The sequence below is a fragment of the Panthera leo genome, chromosome B1 (assembly GCF_018350215.1).
Source record: "Panthera leo isolate Ple1 chromosome B1, P.leo_Ple1_pat1.1, whole genome shotgun sequence".
NCBI lineage: Eukaryota > Metazoa > Chordata > Mammalia > Carnivora > Felidae > Panthera > Panthera leo.
In genome coordinates this window covers 86,730,456-86,752,462 of record NC_056682.1, presented here as the reverse complement: position 1 = coordinate 86,752,462, position 22,007 = coordinate 86,730,456, and the positions used below count along the sequence as shown (strand labels likewise).

The following is a 22,007-nucleotide window of genomic DNA, read 5'->3' as shown; positions in this document are numbered from 1 at the left end:
AACCACCTGTTGAAGATGGAATAAACTTGAATGTATTAAACCAAAATATATCCAGCTATTAAATATAGATCTGAAAACATTTGTGAAAGTAAGAAATTTTGGTTATCAGATAATCAGAACACACCTAAAACCATGATTAAAATTACCTGAAATCAACTTACTTAACATATTAAGACAACAGAATGTAGAAGTCTTGTTAAAGTTTGTTTTTAACGAAAATATGCCAACTCTAAAGCAAAAATATGGTAAGTTTTTGTTCTGACTCCTGACAGGACTGACATTGGTTGAGTAGGAAATTAAATCCAGTTTGCCTTGGGAATTCTTGCATTACCTCTATCAGTTAATAAATGATGTATCCGAAATAAGTCTTCATTATAAACTCCTTCAATTCTGAGTGGCTCTGTGTGAGGATGAGTGCTGTTACACATACCTCCCCATCAAGAACAATGGCCCTTAAGAAGGGTGTGCATAAGACTGCACTTAAGGGGCACCTGAGTGGCTCAGTCAGTTAAGCTCCGACTCTTGATTTCGGCTCAGGTCGTGAGCTCACGGTTCACGAGTTTGAGCCCTGCACTGGGCTCTGTGCTGAGGATGCAGAGTCTGTTTGGGATTCTCTCTCCCTCAAAGACTGCACTTAAGACAACCTTTCCCAAACATAAATGCCTACTGCCTTTTACTCCCCCATAGCCTATCTATGGCTACAGAATTTCAGTGGGGTAGGGACTGGGTACAAATTAAAAAAGCTCCCCAGGTGATGCTCATACATCCCTGATTAAGAACTACTACCAACGACTGTACTTCCGCTTGTACTAGAAATAATCTTCTTACAAATGCAGAAATGTCGACTGAAAAAAAAAAAAAAATCATCTCACCTCCAAAACAGCCCTCCCCAAATTACCTTTGCCTTCTCTGGGTTTCTTCTTTATACCTAACTCAGGAGACCCATTGGAAATTGGTGATTGCTGGGTCTTTGGTTTACGGCCAACTGAAAAAATAAGATTGAAACCATACAGTGAAAACAAGAAAAACAGAAGCACGATCAGCAGACTCTGTGAGAACACATTATTCATGAAATTGACACTAATTTGTGTATTAATATACTGCAGTGTATATAAAAAACTGCATTTAAAATGAGCATTAAAAGCACTTCTGCAATTTCAGATTACAGCAGTTAGTTGGCAGTAATTTCAGTGTATATGGCAAATCAGGTACTACCAACCTATTATTTATATGGTCAGAGCCTCAATTTGCTAACCTCTTCCAATAATGTAGCAATGGAAACGAATTCTAGTATACACTTTTTTGTTCTACAGGATTGTTAGAAAAAGCTTTACCTACCTATTGCAGAGGATGTGGTAATCTGCGAAGCCCTTTCAGCTCAAATGAGGAAAAGTAAAAAGTGTTATTTTAAACACTCTATTGCTCTGAGCCAATCAATTCACCAGAATTTAAGCATATGTGTCCAAATTTCCCCACCTCAACGTGTAGGTACATTATAAGGATAAAAAAAAAACTTCCAAATAATTATTTAGTGTGTCTAATAAGGGTGCCCTTCCTTTTGCTTCTCACTTCTGCCGTAAGGCTCTCTCAGACAGACTAGCATCCACCGTGAACAGAAAGAAAAGCCAAGAGCTGCACTTTATACTAAACGTGTAAGGCTGAAATGCATTGTTTCCAATCCTTAGCACTGACAGAAGAATTCTGGCAAATGAGGGGGAAGCCTCCACAAAGGCTGGGAGTAGCCAAGCATACTATATTTACAGATTATATTACTAATTTGGTGATTGTCATACATCTGTGATTTCTGATGTCACTCTGTTCTTCATTAGCAAGGATTATTTAGAGCTAAATAGAGACCTAAATTAAAGTGTTTTATTTCAAACTACATAGCTTTTATATTCTAGAATTCATCATGGTAAAACTAATAAATAAGAAGTATGCTCTGACAAAAATTAAAATGGAAAGTTCACTGGTCTCCTTATTAGAACAGAGATTAATTTCTCAATTTAAATAATGTTTAGATGTATAAATCAATCAGTAATAAGTCTCAAGCAAAAACAAACAAAACAAAAAAAACAAAACCAACTTCCTTAATCAAAACGTTAGCCCAGGGATGTGGCCTGGGTGCCTTAGTCGGTTAAGCATCCGACTGTTGATCTCAGCCCAGGTCTCAATCTCAGGGTCATGAGTCAAACTCCATGTTGGGCTCCATGCTGGGTGTGGAGTTTACTTAAAAATAAATAATAATTTAAAAAGCCCAAAAAGGCTTAATTTGTTTTCATATAAAGTAGTATTTGTGAAATCATACTCCTTAAGAAATAGTTTATTCATCAGTAGAAAACAAGGTTCTCCAAATTAATTTTTAGAATTGCATGTAATCGTCTCTTGGAGATTCATAACACACATTAGTATATCAGAAGGATCTGTTATTAAAAAACAACCTACTTGGGGCATCTGGCTGGCTCACTTGGTTAGGCATCCGACTTGATTTCAGCACAGGTCATGATCTCATGGGTTTGTGAGACTGATCCCCGTGTGTCCAGCTCTGCGCTGACAGAGCACCGCATGCTTGGGATTCTCTCTCTCCCTCTCTCTCTGCCCCTCCCCCCCACTCATGTGCGTGCACGTGCTCTCTCTCTCAAAACAAATAAACTTAAAAAAAAAAACCAAAAAACCCTACCTAACTCTGTATGTCCCAAATGAACTTAAGCACAAAATACAAGGTATATATATTTACAAATACATTATTTATATTTTAAATGGTCATTAAGACCATCTATTTTCAAATACGTAAAATTAGTGTTAAATTGGCAAATTATTTCCTGGTTTATATCATACCACATTTTGGTTCCCTAAATGATCCCATTTTTCATGGTCTTTTCCATCTTCTTTTAAATCCAAAAATTCCTTAAGTATTTTGTAATAATAGCTCCCATGTGAATACAGCCAGCCAAGGCTACAATGGGAAGGTAGGTAAACAGGGCTATTTATATGTATGTCTTTTGTTTTTAAACATTTACAGCAGGAAATAATTCTTTCTAAATTCTCTCTCATTCATAGCTCTCGCAAGATACATGTAATCTACATGTAACACATGACTGAAGGTACTCATTCTTCACTGTGTCCCTCACAGTAATGCGCACAGACCTATAAATATCACAGCAATCTGAAATACCTCTAATAGATGAAAAAGCTACCATTATTTCTAACACAAGTTTTTCTTACTTTTGCCTTTTTTTCTACTCTAAAATGTGAAGAGATACAGAAGAAAATGGAATTAGATGAGTACCCATTTATACAGATTTTTCATTTTTTTCAAGTTTTACCTTTGGACCGAAGAGGAAAGAAAAGGACCCAGTTGCTGCACATCCCTTAGGGATGCTGGAGGTGTGCTGGGGCTTTGTGCCTCACCCACTGAGATCAGGTCAACAGAAGTTTCAGCAGGAGTCAAATAGTAAGTAGAAAGGCTCTTTATCCATTGGTGAGTTTATTCCACTTAAAAGTCCTTACTGGCAATCTTGGTGTTTTAAGACAGAAGGTAAATAGCAATGGGCTTTCTATTTTAATTCCCACAAAAGAGGGGAACATAAGATTATTAAAAATAGAGAAAATAAAAGTTTTTTTAAAAACAGAAAGCAAATAGGCAGTGAATCTCTGATCTTCCGTTTTCCAACACTTGTTATTTGCAGGCAACTTACTTTACAGCTCAAATACACACTCCTTTTAAACAGTATGAATATGTTAAAACACTACTTTAATCTCAATTTGTTGATTCTTTGAGAATATCTAGTTAAAGATAACTTCAATCTTAAATCTACAGCATGTATTTCCTATGTCCCTTGATGTGGGAAAAAAAAATACCAGAAAAAATTTCACCCACTTTTCCAGAAATGTATAAATATACTCTACCTTTTTTCTTTTTCATTGGTTCATGGCTATCTGGTGATGTGGGAATAGGAGAGGTATCCATTGGTTCGGATTCTTCAGTTGACACCTCCACTACAGTTTCTGTAATGACATCTGGCCTCATAGCAGCATGGATAAATTCTGGAGTTGATACACAAGGAGGGACAAACACTTCCACTATAAAGAAAAGTTGAAAAATTAAAATTTCCCACCCCCATTAACACTTTTTAATGCGGACAATTCAGTATTTGATAGAGGTGAGACTTATTAACAATTCATCAAAACAGGATAAATGCCTGAAGTTAATGTGCTGAATATGCAATATGATCTCAAGTATGTAAGGAAATGAATGCAAAGAAAATCAGGCTGAAGGTAAGGTGGTAAAAAGGTGGGGATCATACGAGGTCACCCCCCTTCTTCACATTTTTACATGCTTTCGAGCTTACTGTAGAAGACTCTGAATTATTTTGACAATTGGGAAAACATCTGAAAATAAAATAATAGTATAATATAATAGTGAGTTCTTTAATAATTACTTTCCTTCCTGGTACCCATCATTATGCTCTAACTAGGTAATACATGCACATGGTATAAAATTAAAAACATTTAATAAAGGGACGCCTGGGTGGCTCAGTCAGTTAAGCGGTCAACTCTTGATTTCGACTCTGGTCATGATCTCACGGGTCTTGAGATCAAGCCCCACATCGTGCTCTGTGCTTACAGTGCAGAGCCTGCTTCAGGTTGTCTGTCTCCCTCTCTCTGCCCCTCCCCCACTTGTGCTCTCTTCTCTCTCAAAAATAAAATGTTACAAAAATATTTTAAAAACCATTTAATAAATGTGTCTGCAGTGAAAAGAAAGCACTTACACATCATTTCAAAATATGAAGAAAAGGAAAACCTCATTACAGCCCAATTAATATCATCTTTCAGTATTTAAAATTTTATTTAATGTAACAGTCCTGATGTTTTGAGTCACTAAACCAATACATACAGACTGCCATTCGGTGTTCTATTACAGTAATGTTGCTCTGGTTTCCTTTCCATGTGCATGAATAATCAGAATATGACATTTCTATTTCAATTAGGAGACAGTTAATACATACTATTGTGGATCAATACATTGACCAGCATTTCCTAACTTTTTTCTCACATCTCTAAATAATACATGGGATTCCAATTATTAAAAAGGACATTTGCTCTTAGGATTTATTATAAATCCCTATAATAAGAAAGGCCAATATCATTGTATTAAGTCAACTTAACACCTGGACATTAAAATTGGAAGACAAAACGACTCTCAAAGGCAGTCTTAAAGAAAAAACGGGACCAAAAGAAAAAGAAACTTGTAGCCTGAGGGAGTATGGGGAAATGGTGGAAGCTCTATCTCCTCTTTCCACCTCGGATGGTTCCCTGGAGCTACTGCCTATTTATCACTGAAGAAAGGATAGAAAGCAGTCTTGGGAGGCAACTCCACCACCCCACGTGCCATTCCCTTAAGGACTACAAAGGTCTCTAATTTACCCAGAACTAAGAAAATAAGACATGACAGGAGAAGTAAAAACTTAATGAACATTTATCTGTCTGTAGTGGGCATTTTCTGTATCATTTATTATAAAAATCAAGTATTTCAAGTATTTAAGTCTTGGGAACTTTGACAAAGATCAATTATTGCTGTCACAGGTATTCGTGCATAATAAACCTTGAGAACAACAACAATCCCCATGTATTTAAGAAGAAACTTTCAGGGCACCTGGGTGTCCTAGTCAGTTAAGCCACCGACTCTTGGTTTTGGCTCAGATACCGATCTCACAGTTCGTGGGTTCAAGCCCTGCGTCAGGCTCCACACTGACAGCATGGAGCACTCTTGGGATTCTCTCCCTCCCTCTCTGCCCCTCTCCAGCTCCCTGCTTGCTCACTCACTCTCTCAAAATAAAAACAAATTTTTTTTAATTAAAGACAAAAACAGAAGAAACTTTTATTTTAGATACGTGGAGTGATGTGACATGTTTAATATAAAACAGAACAATTCACATACCAGGACTTCTTGAATCCCTTAAGCAGGTAGGAGATTCCATATGAAGCAGGGCTTCAGCAGCTTCAATGGTCTTATCTGTACAGTGTGCATTACTGCTATGAACTGATGCTTCCACTGGGGGGAAAATAAGTTCTACTCAATTAAAAATATACTGAATACATTACTAAATTAAAACATATTAGTCTAGGAGAAACAAATTCACTCTCATATGAATAAATAAGTCATTGATACATATTAGTCCACATAAATTATTTACACAAATAATTTAAAAAAACAATCTGGTATCTATACTTTGCAAAATAAGTGTTGAATTATAAAGCAACTATTGAGAATGATTAGAAATTACCAAGAAATTTCTGAATCTTATCGAAAGGAAAACAAGGACAGACCCTTGAAATCTGAATCTTACATCAACTTTAGAACAAAACTAACTTGGGGGTAGGGGGGTGGATAGTTGTAGTTTAACAATTGGGGAAGTCAATTCTGTATCTTGACATACTGCTACTGAAATCAGGGGATATACCTTGCAGAATCAGTGGGAAACACACATTTCTACATTAGTTTAATGAATTGGTTTCTTACAGACCCTCCTAGGTGAGTACTCTAACATAGCACCAGAACACTAGGAACTTTCTTCCCAATAACCTTGTCTCTTCTTCAGGACTTCACTGGGCTTTTCTGGGTTTTACCCAATAAATTTGTCTTTAACGTTTCTGTGTTTGTGGGGCGCCTGGGTGGCTCAGCTGGCTGAGCGTCCAACTTCGGCTCAGGTCACGATCTCACAGCTTGTGAGTTCGAGCCCCATGTTGGGCTCTGTGCTGACGGCTCAGAGCCTGGAGCCTGCTTCGGATTCTGTGTCTCCCTCACTCTCTCACCCTAACCCACTCGCATTCTGTCTCTGTCTCTCTCAAAAATAAACATTAAAAATAATAATAAAGTTTCTGTGTTTGTTTTCCCATGAAGCCTTTTCTAATTCTGCCACCTTCTGTAACTCTTTTTTTAGCACTGTATGCTTTGCTGACTGAAATACCTGTGAAACAGTAAAACATAATACACCAATCATTTGGGCTTTCAAGTCCAACAGCTTGGGTTCTGCCACTTATATGTTACCCTAGACCAGCTCAGTTTCCTCCTTCACAAAACAGGTGTATTACTTACCTCATATAGGTGTGAGAATTAAGTGACGTGCAATACCCACAAAAAACATGTACAGTGCCTGGCATATAGATAAGTATTTAATAAATGATAATTTCTTACCACTCCTATAAGATTATATGTTCCCTGAGGTCAGGAGGGCTATCTTAATTCATCTTTATATCTGCTATAATTTCCAATACAGACTTTAAATACAACAGGCATGCAAGTATTTCTTTTATATATTAAAGTTAAAAACAACCCACAGACCTCACAGGGAAATTGGCCATTCAAAGCACAAACTTGCATTAATGACATATTAATTTCACACCCTGACTTAAAATGTTGAATATTCTACTTGGTAAGAGCTTCTGAAACATGAATATGCAACAGTTTCTAATTTGATAGATTTTTCTCAGTATGTCCTATAGAAAAACTAAAACGAAATATTTGTATAAACTGCATAAACCATATGACAGATCCATACATTCTACACACTAAAGATATGAATCTTTTAAAACTGTTTTCAGGAAACTCTGAATTGAAAAAAAAAATTCACTTAATCTCAAAATTCACCAAATGCTAAAGCTTTAGCCTTAAACAGTAGTCATTTGGAGAGCATTTACTTAAAGGAAAAAAAAAAAATCCAGCGACTGTTTTACCACCTGTTGCACATCATCCACACTCTCAAGCAAGGTACTGAGTCTCTCCAGTTGCTCTTTCCATTTATGGAAATCTGCTCAAAGCTAAACAGTTCCAGAGAGGCAGCCAAACCTCTAAGTAAATCTATCTTTAGGTGACCCTGCTTACTCTTTATCTGCAGCTTCACTGAAGCAAAGGATTCAATCAGTCCCAGCTCAACTTTAAGAAACTTAGTAAGTATAAAATATATTACCATTCTCAAGTAGTTTTTTCAAAGTGCCTCCCCCAACACTCACATGTATTAAAGAACCTTGGAAAGCAATTTCTCAGGCTTTTAAAATTTATTCTAGGAACTTCATTCTCTCTAGAGTCTGCTTGTGTTGCAATTTAGGTGTTGTCTTATGTGCTATTAATAAACTATCCTGGGTAAACTAATTCCTTATGTAATTGTATTAAGACACACCCTAAAAACCTTACCATATTAAAATGACAGCTTCAAAGCACTTGATAATACAGAAACAGAATTTTACCCAATGTTTAATGTTTTCAGTTTATAAACAATGAAATGTGCCTAATGGTTACATATAGTGCTGCTCTGAGTTTTTATGCAGTTTGAGGCACATTTCATGTTAGTCATGTTGCTATTTCTGACCTCAAACTCCCGTCTCCCCCAAATTCAACATATTATTTCCCAGAAATATTTTACATTTACAGAGTAAAACATTACATAACAAACTTTAAGAATTAAATTTACCAATTCATATTTTAAATTCAGGATAAGAATATAAAAAATGCAGATGTTCTTTATGAATTATCAAAGAGAAGATCTAATACTCTGTGTTCTGTCAACAAATGGTTGTTGAGCACTTATCATAGCCAGATCCTGTGCCACAAATCTGAAATACAAGTGTGAATAGATCTCTGGCCTCATGAAGCTTATACTAAGAGTTTAGAAACATAAATGGTAGTATCAAAAACATAAATGAAAATAAAATATTTCAAAACTAAAGAAAAGTACAAAATAGTTACTCTGTAAACTAACAGCTTATTAAGTAGAACACTGATTTCTCTCTTTTTTTTTTTTTTTTGATGCTTACTAATTTTACCTTTTGTCATTTTTATTAACTGAAATAACTCTAAGCACTAGGAGCTCATACTTAAGATCAATTTGCAATATTGTACCCATCAGTATCCAAGAATACTTAACCATTTTGTAAAAGAAAGCACTATCTCCTTTTAATTTTCTTTTGTTGATACAAGTCTGTAAGTAGTTTCTGATAAAAGAAATTTAAGAAATATTTCTCAGGGTGCCTGGGTGGCTCAGTCGGTTAAGCTCAGGTCATGAGCTCCCAGTTCATGGGCTTGAGCCCTGTGTAGGGCTCTGTACTGATAGCAGCCTGCTTGGGATTCTTTCTTTCTCTCTCTCTCTCTCTCCCTCCCTCCCTTCCCTGTTTTCTCTCTCAAAATAAATAAAATAAACTTAAAAAAAAATAAATATTTCTCTTATTCAAGTTTCTGTAATTTTTAAAACCTTTCAATTCCTTTGGTTCAGCTCAGTAATTCAAATACAATTTAAACTAGAATTATGCACAATTCTTAAGGATAAACATGAATTTAACAGTGTTGTACAATCAAAGTAAGCAAATAACCAAACTACATGCAAGGGCTGAAAACTCCTTATCTCTTACTTAAAACCTGATTTACTGGCATCTTTCTAGACCTGTGTATGAAATTAATGGGAGGAAAAAAATAAGCAACACATTTTAAAAATTGAAACAATGAAGACAAAAGTAATCTGAAAGGTATCATTTTCTACCTAAGACTAGTAGGTTGTGTTGCTGGTTAATCCCTCTTGAAGAAATAAATGTATCAAATAAACTTCAAAACAATTTCAACTTTAATCATTGTGCCAAAATCAAATTTGCTTTTTTATGCCCTCCTTTAGTATTGGTAAGAGTCTTGTTGTTTCATTTCCAGCTTTGTAATCAACTGGTGTTTGTATGGCAGAGTACTCCAGACTCACTCAACAGCTGTTACAAAATACCAAACTTGGTAATTAAGTCTGACAAGAGACATACCTCTCAGCTTTGCAGAAGAGAATGCTGGCAATGGATCTAGTTCATAAGAAAGTTCTTAAGGTCAAAAATAAAAATTAACAGCAACTTAATTTGAGAGCAATGGGAAAAAACAACAACAACATTTCCTTAAATGATAGTAGTATGCCCCTACAAGCAAGACCATAAACTAGTATTACAAGGTCATCACTCAACTGTGCACCTGACTTACTACAGCTTATCTCCTAATGCCCCAAGGTGTCAACAGGTGAGTGAATAAAAAGAAATGCAATAAAAAGGGGGGGAAAGGTAAAACTTTTGGGACACTCCATCTTTTCTTGTTCCTCTTTGACTTTCTAATTACTATAGTTACAATTTAAAAGTTTAAAAGGGAAAAAGAACTAAAATCATTTTTGTAAAATAGAGCTACTTGATGAAAACTTAACATGAGGCACGTTTAGTTTTTAAATTCCTGCAGCCAGATTTTAAAAAGTAAAACTGAAATTAATGCCTTTCATTTAACCCAGTATATTCAATATATTGTCATTTCAACACGAAATCAATATAAAAGTTTTCCACAGTTTGTTTAAATTAGTTAAAATTTAAAAAAATTAAAAATTCAGTTTCTCAGTCACATTTCAAGTACTCAATAGCCGTATATGGCTAGTGGCTATGGTACTGAAAAGTGCGGACTAAATAAAACTGTAACACAGCTATTCTCAAACTTTTTTGGTCAAGGGAAACTTTTATACTCAAACTACTGAAGACCACAAAGAGATTTTGTTTATAGAAGTCCTATTTTTATGAATTTATTTTATAAATTTTTTTTTTTTTTTTTTTTTTTTTTTTTTACTATTTATGGGGGAGGGGGGCAGAGAGATAGGAATACACAGACTCCAAAGCAGGCTCTAGGCTCTGAGCTGTCAGCACAGAGCCGGATGCGGGGCTCGAACTCAGACCATCAGATCGTGACCTGAACCCAAGTCAATTGCTTAATTCACTGAGCCACCCAGGTGCCCCTATACAAGTCCTATTTTTAGATATTATTCTATTTGAAATTGAAATTAAGAAGACATTACAATATTTATAAGTTCATTGAAAATAATAAACCCAATACTTATAATATTTTTATGAAAACAGATTTTCTATCACAAACAAAAATCAGTAAGTAGCTTTGTTTTACATTGTAGCAACTTTTTGTTAATACATGATAGAAACACAGTTGAATTCATATTTGCTTCTTCATTCAATTTGTTGTGATATCAAGTCACATAGCCTCTAGAAAACTCTGAACTTGTGAAAGTGAAAAGGCAAATGTCTTAGCATTATTATGAAAACAACTTTGACCTCACAGACTCCCTGAGCCTAGTTACTCCCCAGATCCTCAGATAAGAGATTTCAGTTTTTAAGAACTGCAACTGTAATCTGTTGCCAAACATAATAACATCCAAATTCTATCTTAGTGTTTCTGTAACTTTTAGCTTCTAGTGTGTATAGATGAAAAATTATATTCTATTTTCCGTAAGTACAACAGCATTTTGTCCACTGACACATAAGGGACTTAGCAAGTTTTTCACAAATACTTCTTTGCATCCCTATGAACATTTAAGCTATAGATTAACACAGGGAGTTTAAATAATTATCAAGAACATTCTCCTGCCTGCCCTTTTCAACCAACCACATGTTTCTAAAGATTTTATGTTAAATTATCCTGGTTGAGTAAACATTGATGTTACTCTTCAACTCAGTTTTTATATGAATTTTAGTACTTATGCTGCAATGAATTCTGAAGAGTAATTTCTTAAACACATTTCCAAATAAAAATTTTTTAATGAATGCCATTTTTCCAGGTTTATTTTAACACATGCTTCAGTTTTTCACATCCTAAATTGTTTCCAAATTGATCTTTTCAAGATTGATACCAGATATTTCAATTTACAGTAAACTGGAAATGATTTTCAAGTTCAAATTTCACAAACCTTTGACAAACTAGACAGATTTGTTTTGTCAGTGAAAATACTTAAGCTAAATTCCCAGAAACCCCCCCTTCCTGCCCCCCCCCCCCCCATTTATTAACAGCATTAAAGTAGAGCAAAAGTTCTGGTGACCTTATCTCTCAATTCCAATTTCTTAATTCTCAATTTCTTAAAACAAGTAGAAACAAGTCAAGGGAAGTATAATTGAGAACAAGAAGGTAGAATATTTTAAATTGAAAATCTTCCAGAAAGTCTATAGACCATACACACCCAGTGCTTTCACATAAATGTTAAGAAAGTAACATTCATTTTTCCTATAGACTAGACATTTATTTTTCCTATAATTAGCTATATACGTTTATGTGTGTGTATATATACATACTATGTATGTATGTATGTATACATGAAAATAAGCCTAAACTATATCATAGTCTCATTCAACATAAAGACCTGGCCTCAAGTTCCAATGTGACACAAAGACTGGCTAGCAGAAATTAACCCAATTATGTAATAACCTTACAGACATATTCATTCACATGGTGTAATGTAAAAAAAATCCCAAAAAAATCCTTCACTGTCCATTAAATATTTGAACCACTTATAATTTTAGAGCTTTAAAAATTATTAAAGATCCCCTAGTCAGTCTTGTTCTCTTACAGAAAGTGAAGCCTTAGAGAAGTCAAGTCACTAGCACACAATTAGGTTAGTGACAGTGAGATGCAGATCTTCATCTCCTGACTTCAGGGTCAAGGCTCTTTCTCATACATCACACTGTAAATGAAAGTTTTGTAAAGTATGTCAAGTCTTTACCACAAAAATATTTTCTATGTTAAAAGTGATTTTTAATAAGTAAGCTTATTTATTTCATTCTTAACTCAAACTCCTCTGACAGCATAAATGGTAATAACTAAAGCTGAAGTTGATAGCTAAAGTTGATAACTTCAAAAGGAGGAAAAGCAAAAGTGTATCCTCAGTACCTTAACATATAACAATATAGTAGTGGTAATATTAAGTGCTTTATAAACTTAGAAACAACAGTTTTGCTAACAATATTCAACTTAAAGCTTACCTCCTTCTACAAGTTTTCATTAGTATCAGTTATTATACACTAATCATCAACCTATTATAGCATTAACATTTATGTATTGCATAGATTTACATCTGTCTCCCCAATTAGACTGTAAAATCTTTATGAGGAAGAATTATGTCTAACACTGGATGACTTCCCTCAAGGGAATAAAAAAGTATCATTCTATTTTACAAATGCAAACTTCACAAACATTACTCCGCCAACATCACTGGAAATTGGCAGCAATCTAAATTTTTATTAATTTAGATCCATGATTCTTCATTTTATGGGTCACGTTTCCTCCCCAACTTTTAACTCACTGAATAATCCTTGGGTAAATCAGCAAACCTATCTCAAGTTTCCTTCTAAAACAGAGCTTGAAAAAGAGCTTCAGATTACGTGAAAATTATTGAGGAAATAATCTGAAAAACAATTATATGTAGAACATATTCTTTACAGAATACTATACTCACAAGGAAACTTCAATTGTAAGATTCATAAATACTAAAGAAATGCAGTAAGACTAGAAAACAACATATAACTTAAAAACCTCTTATCAAAGGAGATAAAACTTGTGTTTTCAAATTGCAGACTGCCTATATGTTTCCACTCCAAACAAAATATCTACAGGTCTCGTTCAGCTCCGCTAATTCCAAAAGCTTATGAAAGAAATACCTTCCACTGGGAAAATTAGGCCCTCTAACATTAACAATGTTTTTCCAAATTCTGTGGGGGCTATGCTACGGTTCTCCTGGTATGTTCACAATCACTGAAAACATTTCTCGAAATGTTTAACACTCACAGAAATATCACTGACCCCCACAATTACAGGTATTGTTAGTACCAGTAACATGAGGCCTAAAATTCCATTCCTTCATATTATTAACGGACTGAACATACAGAAAAGGAACCAAGTTCTCGCTGTACTCTGCCTCTTATTTACTGATACTTAGGTTATTGCTCTTACAAGAAAATAACTGTCAAATATGTTTTAATCATCACGCAGTAAACTGTGATTTTTCTTTGGGACTTTTGATATGTGTATTACATCTTACAGGATAAAAGGCTAGTCACTTATGTGTTATACAATACAGTTATATTATTCAAGACTTTATTTCAACTTAAAGCCCTTCCGTTAAATTTAGAGATACGCATTTATGTTCATGATTCTCCCCAACCGAACTACTAATTTCACACTCTCAAAGGGTAACATCTTTTTGCAACATTAGTCTTTGGTATTTCCCATCTTCCAACTCCCATAGCTGGCGATATGAAACAGAACCCGGGGAAAAGAAACATGTATGCTTTGTTGTTAGCATAAGTAAATAATATTCAAGCACTGCTACATCGATTCATGGCCCTCACTGCGCTGTCTGCTATTAAGTAAAGCTGCTTTTTCTATGTAACTTAAGTCCGTGCCCTTCCGCTGCAGCAGTGGCGCTGCACATCCCCCACCCCCGCGGCCACTTCCGTGTTTACACTCCTCTTCCCTCCAATTCCATGCGTACATTGTCAGCTTCACTCCCGCCCAATCTTCATTGGCCCAGCGCGGGCCCAGAGTCCCGCCCCCAGAAATCAACGTTCTTATTTGGAACATCTTAGAGAGCAGATTGGAACCAAAGGCCTGTCAATCCCGCCCGTTCTGTCCTCTCCGAGGCGCTTCCGCTATGGTGGGAGGTTTGGGGGGGAGGGGAAAAGGGGGCAATTCCGTGCTGAGACTTCCCTAGGGCCAAGACTCCCTCTCGCCCGCCCCACTCCTTCACATTCACCCACTGTTTACAAAAATAACCGTTCTTCTCTGATGCCTCAACCGTCCAGGTCAGGGGTACAAAATATATTCCGTGTCCTTCCCATTCTTACCCCTAAAAAAACAACCCACGAGGGAAGGGGCATAAGCCTACTTCTTCACAGCCACCCATTAAATGAGGAAAGGGAGGCGGGCCCCTGAGAGCAACATCAACCCGGGCTATTCCACATTATTCAGTGACCCTTTCCAGAACCGTTACTCCTGAGACTGCACAAGGTGGGGACGTGAAGAGGAGGGGCAGAGCATTTTTTTGGCGGGTATCGGTCTACCGGACGTGGCCCGGGGCTGCATCGTCCACGCGGAAGTCACGGATTTGTGGACCAAGTCTCAAAGGAGAACGGAGCGGGGGTGGCGAGCGTTCACCGGAGAAGCCCGCCGCCCCCGACCGCGGGCAGTAGCGGCCTCTCCGGCCAGACAGCGTGGCAGGCGCAGCCGAGAGACAACAGCCTCACTCACTTCCTGGTTCCTCAGCAACTGGGGTGAAGCGCACAACTCGTCCGCCCCCGAGTCCCCAACTTAACTGCGGCTCGGTTCTCCGGCACCCGCTGCCAGCGCTCCGCCCGGCAGCTGCCGCCGCTGCTCGCCGAACACACCCTGAAGCGACAGCGCCAGATTCGAGGCAGGTTACTCTCCAAGGTGATCACTTCCTGATTCGTCGCCTCCATTACTTCATTCACTACCCCCCTTTCCCCCGGCCGCCCCGGTGACTGAGGTGGACACTGAACCCCCTGCACTGACCGCCACAGGGGAGTCACCCCGCCTTCTGTGCACCCCCTCTCCTGCTGCACCGATGCACAGGAGAAAAGTTCCCTGTCCTTACCAGCCCGGATGAGCAGATCCAGCTGGTTCGTGGGTCCCTCATGCAGAGACGTCGCCATGTTTATCCCGGGGCTGGAGCTGCTGCTTCACATTGACTTACACCGTGAGCAGCGGCAGCAGGGGAGGAGGCGGAACCCACGGCCGGAGATACACGCCGTGCGACCGACACACACTCACGCACTCGCACACACTCAGACGCCCGGATCCTTGCGCGTCCTCCGACAGGAAGCCGAGGCCGGCCCGCCTCCCGCCGCGGGGCTGAGAAACCCCACCACCTAACGGCAGGGGCGGCGGCGGCGGCGGCGGCCGCCTCGGCTGGCAACGCGATCCTTCCGCCCCGCGTTCAGACAGGAAGTCCCGGACGCCCGCCCCGGAGAGCGGCCGCGGCCCACGGCGAGAGACACCTGAGGCTGGAAACCGCCCCGGTAGCCGCGGCTAGGACAAGGCCCCTCGGCAGGAAGAGGCACATTTCACGCTCTGCGGAAGAAAAGTCTGCAATTGTCCCCACTTTGGAAAAAAGCCATTAATCAAATTTTCTTCCTGGAAGAGATCTAATACCTAGTCCAACAGCTGTAAATAAAGGTGGCTATTTAACTTGTTTTGGCCGTTTCAAAGCTTATGCAACATGTAACCCGTCCACTTCAAAAAGCTGCACTTTAAAACAGGAATACCAACAACAAAAAAGGCATACCTACAAAATATTCTAAAGCTTTACTTGGAAAGTTAAGTAGTTTACAACTACTTTAAGAGGCTGGCTTCGTCTTTTTTCCTCTACAACAGTGTTAAAGAGCACACTAAACAGGTATTTATTAGTAAACAACAGAATTTGCCAACCTCTGGGAGATTAGATTATCCTTCCCCAATTTGCTAGTCATGAAATTCTCTTCTTACCCTTTCATTTCTGTTTGGTTCATTTGGAAACAAACGTATTCATTTGTATCATCTACTTTTAAAAATCTTTTTCATAGAAACAAATAAGTACATGCTAAAATACAATAGAAGAGCGAGATAAATTGCCATTTAGTGATTTTAAATTTATTGACAACACAAAATCAAACCAATAAAATGACTCAGATGAATCTTCATTAAAACAGCAACAAAAAATGCTTCCCTGGTTTCAAAATTTCATAACCTAAGTTTGAAACAAAATGTTGCCCTGAAGTTGTTTCTACATAAAATTTACATAAAACAGTGCCTCCTACAGAGTAAGTGCTCAATAAGTATTGGCTAAATACCCACCAAAAAAAAAATTTGGCAGTTACAAATTTAAGGTACAATTTTTATGATCTGAATCGAATGAACTGTGCTGATAATCCGAGGGAAAAAAAAGTTTTCCAGTGGTAATATTAATGCAATATTTGGCAAAAGTTTGCCCAACATGTCAGTGCAATTTTAGAATAGACTTGCACAGCCCATGACTTTTTTTTTTTTTTTTCATTTATATACTCATTTATTCTCTTGGAGCTTTGTCCTAGCCCTTCCACCATGATACCCACCCTCCCATAAAAGAACTTATATGCCATTTCCAAGAGTACAACTCCCCTTAAACTCAATAAGGATCTTTCTTGCATTAGGTAAACTTTCACCTGTTGGACAAAAGGGACTATATGAGTGGTAGCTTTTTAAATCTCTAGTCAATTTAAAACAAGGATCATCTACTGATAAGCAGCATCTTAAACTGAGACAGTTTCCAGGTGGGGGATAATAAGGAAACCCAAGAAGTAATTCCTGGCTTTAGGCAAATCACTGAAATTGATAATAAATTTGAATGTCTACTCCTATCAATCAGTAGTTTTTCATGTATTTAAAAAGAAAGAGAAGCTTATTTTTTCTGGAGGCAACAGGTTAACTTGGGCTCAAGGAGGAATACACAACAGAAGAGTCAGTTTGAAGTATGATATATAACTTTTACCTCACGATTTGCATCCTGAGATATATCTTAAGAAGTCAATAGTGTGTATTTTACTCTTTGTACATCTTAATTATATGTATTTACCTCGCCTTATATTTTAAGTTCCAAGAGAAGAGAAGCTATATCTATTCCTACCTAATACTTCACAGTATTCGTGTGTGTGTGTGTGTGTGTGTGTGTGTGTGTGTGTGTGTGTGTGTAATAACAGAAATCAATTCAGAAAGACTGTAAAGTATTCCTACATATTTAAAGTTCTTGTAAAAACACAATTCCTTGGGCTTTAATGCAATTCCGCCTTGCTACTGAAACCAGACTTTCAAGAGCCACCAATATTTTTTGCAAACTAAAAATACTATATTGGAAATAGCAAGTAAGGAAAAGCTGCTGCTGGAAATATAAATTGGTACAAACTTTCAGGAAAGCAGTGTGGCATTATATATCAAGAATCTAAAAGAGGTTCATGTATTCTGACCCAGGAGTTTCATTTCCAGGGCCTAGCCTGAAGAAATGGAAGACACTCAATGGATTGATTGCTCCATTAAAAATGATTTGAAGAATTTTTTTTTTTTTTAAGGAATTGTCAAGCTGTTTTTCCTGGTGACTGTACCATTTTACATTCCCAAACCAGCACTGTATGAAGGTTCTAGTTTCTCCACATCTTTGCCAACACTTAACTATTTTTGGTCCATTTGTTTTTATTTTTTATTTTTTTATTATTTTCTTTTTAAAATTTAGTACTTTTTTTAAGTTTACTTATTTTGAGAGAGAGACAGACAGACAGACAGACAGAGAGCGTGCACAGGAGGGGCAGAGAGAGGGAAAGAGACAGAATCCCAAGCAGGCTCTCCACACTGTCAGCTCGGAGCCTGTTGCAGGGCTTGGACTCATAAACCATGAGATCATAACCTGAGCCGAAATCAAGAGTCAGATACCTAACCAACTGAGCCACGTTTGAAGAATTTTTAACAACACAGTAAAATAGTAAAAATATAAATGTGCCAAGATTTAATTACATATATATTTGTTCCACACAATATGACCCAAACCATGTAGTACATGTGAATGTATGTATATACAGTATGTATACATATATAGTATACACACACATTCACACACATTCAACTGCATTTCTCAAGTCTTCAAGATTAAGCAGGTATTAATAAGCAGAATAAAAAACTGAGTAAGAATAGATAGGTTAGCATGGTAGACACTTTAGAGCAAATTCACATTCTGCTAATAACATTACAGAAAGATATCTCCTACACTAAAGTTACTGCTCTATATTAGCAAGGGAAAAAAGATAAATAGCTAACTCTTTTTTTGTAAAAATTTTTTAATGTTTATTTTTTATATTAGAGAGAGAGAGAGAGAGACAGAATCTAAAGCAGGCTCCAGGCTCCGAGCTATAAGTTGTCAGCACAGAGCCTGACAGCCTGCTGCAGGGCTTGAACTCACAACCAGGGACATCATGACCTGAGCTGAAGATGGATGCTTAACCAACTGAGCCATCCAGGCGCCCCAGGCCCCCGATAAATAGCTCTTATTGAAATAAAAGCTAGTGGTTCCATGGTGTAATGGTTAGCACTCCAGACTCTGAAATAAAAGCTACTATGCTAAATGCTTTTGGGGCACCTGGGTGGCTCAGTCGGTTAAGCGTCCAACTTCAGCTCAGGTCACGATCTCGCAGTCCGTGAGTTCGAGCCCCGCGTCAGGCTCTGGGCTGACGGCTCGGAGCCTGGAGCCTGCTTCCAATTCTGTGTCTCCCTCTCTCTCTGCCCCTCCCCTGTTCATGCTCTGTCTCTCTGTCTCAAAAATAAATAAACATTAAAAAAAATTTTTTTTAAATATTTAAATAAAAATAAATAAATAAATAAATAAATAAATGCTTTACCTTCGCTTTTTTCACATATTCCTCTCTACATTTCTGTGAAATGTATATTACCATTGTGCTCATTTTATAGATGTGGAATCTAAGGTTCCGTGAGCAAGGTCATCGAGTTAATGGGAGGCAGGGCCAGGGTTTGAACCCAAACACTGACTCTAAGAGCCCTTACTCTCAAACGCTACCCAAGCACCAAAGTAACAAGGCCTTCTTATCTGTTACAATGCATTTAGTACCTGTCCATTTTCTTTCTTGGCTGAAAACTAGTTTACATTCCTCCCTTCAAAAGGTGGAACCTAATTCCCCTCTCCCTTTGTGTGTGGGCTGGACTTAATGACTCACTTATAACAAATAGCATAAAACTGAAGTGATGATGTAGAACTTCAGAAACTGTCTGCTTGATCTCTTCCTCTTGGGTCACTCTCTCCAAGGAACCCAACCACCATGTCATAAGTACACTCAAGTATGCAGAGAGGCCTTTCAGGCAAGAAAACGGGCATCTTGCCAACAGTCTGGTGTCTTAGCTATCTAGAAGACAGACCCCTCTCCCCTACTCCCCAGCCCTAATCAAGCCTTCAGGGGACTGCAGCCTCACGAAAATCCCTGAGCTAGAACCATGCAAATAAGCCACTCCCCAATCCTTAACCTTAAAAACTACCCAGGCCCTTGGGCAGCTCAGTCGGTTAAACATCTGACTTCAGCTAAGGTTGTGATCTCACAGTTTGGCTGGGGAATTTGAGTCCCGCATCAGGCTCTATGCTGTCAGCACAGAGTCCACTTCAGATCCTCTGTCTCCCTCTCTCTCTGCCCCTCCCCTGCTCACGCTCTGTCTCTCTCTCAAAATAAATAAATAAACACCCATAAAGTATCATTAAAATGAAGGCGTTTGAACTCAAAGTCACATATTCATTTATTCAACAAATAATTATCTAGCACTTACTTTGAGCAAGTTTCTATCATAGGTACCTATTATCACACCTGGTAACACTACGTTATATTAACAAAAGAAAAGAATTAAGCCTTCCTAATTCACATAGAACTCCCACTAATGGTGAAGTCCTTAGAGACAGTATGATGTACAAAATTGCTTATACATGAAATTAGGGAAGAGTGAGTATATACTACATTTTTAACTACCACCCAGGAAAGTTAAATTATTTATATGTATGTATAAAGCCTTCATAAAGCATACATTTTTAATGAGGGGTTCACAAAGGCAAAATTTTGTTAGTACAATGTGCATTTTTCTAAGGAGAAGAGCCATGGCTATTTTTAGACTCTCAAAGAAATCTATGACTCCTAACAGTTATTTCATCATAAATTATCTTGCCGTATGCATTTAAGGACCACGAAAACCCTACAGTGAGTAAGGACTCAGTATGTACCGTTTTGAAGGCGGATGGTTTGGTTTAGGTTTTCTGCATTTTACTTAAGTTATTCCCGGGCCCGACTCTTCCTTGAGCTTGCTGTCTCTACACTCTATAGTTTACAATGGGTGACACACAGCTTCGGATTCTTAGAAGCCACTCCTAGAAGACCGTCAATTGATTATTGTAGCTGGTTTTTTCTAATGGATATTATAGAAACAACTCTTTCCAAATAGCATTTACTAAGTGCCCATATGTACATGACACCCTGCAAAATGAGTTTAAATAGTTAATGATCTCTGTATTTCAGATAACATTTATGACAACTGATTTCAAGGGTTTGGGTTCTTTATTATCATTAAAGAATTTGTAGAATCTTGAATACTCTGGAAAAATCTTTTTCAATTCTTATGAAACCTTCTAAGAGCTAATACATAATTCCCATTTAGCATGTTTATGAAAAAATTAACAACGGAGTTCTTAACTAAGATCTATTGCAACTCTAAGTTAAATTCTATCTTGAGTGATTCCAAAAGGAATATTCAGATTAACTAATTTCTTCCCCTCTCACAATACAGCTTCTGCGTGCTACCTACCAAAAAATTCCTCAGAGGTCAACACTGAGCTTTTAATTGCCAAACCCAGCCAACTCCTTTTAGTCCTCCAAACGAATGACATTATTGGCCACCCCTTAACGAAATCCTTCCCTTCGTTTGATTTTCATGAGAATTAACTGGCTGGCTTTGTTTTTTTTCCTATTTGTTTCTTTTCAACTGATTTCACCCATTTCTCCACAACCCTTAAAGGTGGCTGTCCTCCCAAAGTGTGATCCTTAACCATCTTCTCTCTTCATTCTTCACTCTCTCAAGAATGTTATTTTCCATCCAACACTAGTGTTTTCAATATTATTTCTCTACTGATCAAAAATCAGTATCTCAAGGCCTGACTTATTATTTTTTTTAGCTCTAGGCGCTAATTTCCAATGTTATGGTAAACATCTTTATTGGGCTAACCCACTGGTACCTAAAGGTCTTTTTTTTTTTTAATATTTATTTATTTATTTTGAGAGAGGTGGGGCAGGGAGGCAGAGAGAGAGAGAAGGAGAGAGAGAATCCCAAACAGGCTCCTCCACACCATCAGAACAGAGCTGGACGCAGGGCTCGAACTCACAAACTGTGAGATCATGACCTGAGCTGAAATCAAGAGTCAGATGGACGGTTAACCAACTGAGCCACCCAAGCACCCCTAAAGATCTTTTATCTACAAATCTCCTATCAACAACATTACCATCTTCCCAGGCTAGAAATCTGCATCATCTATGATCCTAGTTTAGGTATTCATGTATTATACAATTTTTGAAAAGGATTCAAAACCTACGTGAAATTATAAAACATAATGTAACAA

General features: G+C 37.6%; 1 protein-coding gene across 17 annotated transcripts in view; it reads right to left on the bottom strand.

Moving 5' to 3' along the window:
* Nucleotides 1–22,007, bottom strand: part of ELF2 (E74 like ETS transcription factor 2) — a 95,855-nt gene that overhangs the window by 7,160 nt on the left and 66,688 nt on the right. For 7 of the 17 annotated variants that reach the window (XM_042935457.1, XM_042935459.1, XM_042935462.1 and 4 more), the window contains 4 exons: nt 5,942–6,055; nt 3,910–4,083; nt 1,339–1,377; nt 899–985 (listed from right to left, as the gene is read on the bottom strand). In XM_042935457.1, coding sequence (XP_042791391.1) covers nt 899–985; nt 1,339–1,377; nt 3,910–4,083; nt 5,942–6,055 — 414 coding nt within the window. Of the gene's footprint in view, nt 1–898; nt 986–1,338; nt 1,378–3,909; nt 4,084–5,941; nt 6,056–15,443; nt 15,696–22,007 lie in introns of those variants that run through there. The other 10 variants (XM_042935468.1, XM_042935463.1, XM_042935469.1 and 7 more) reach the window with 10 other exon arrangements.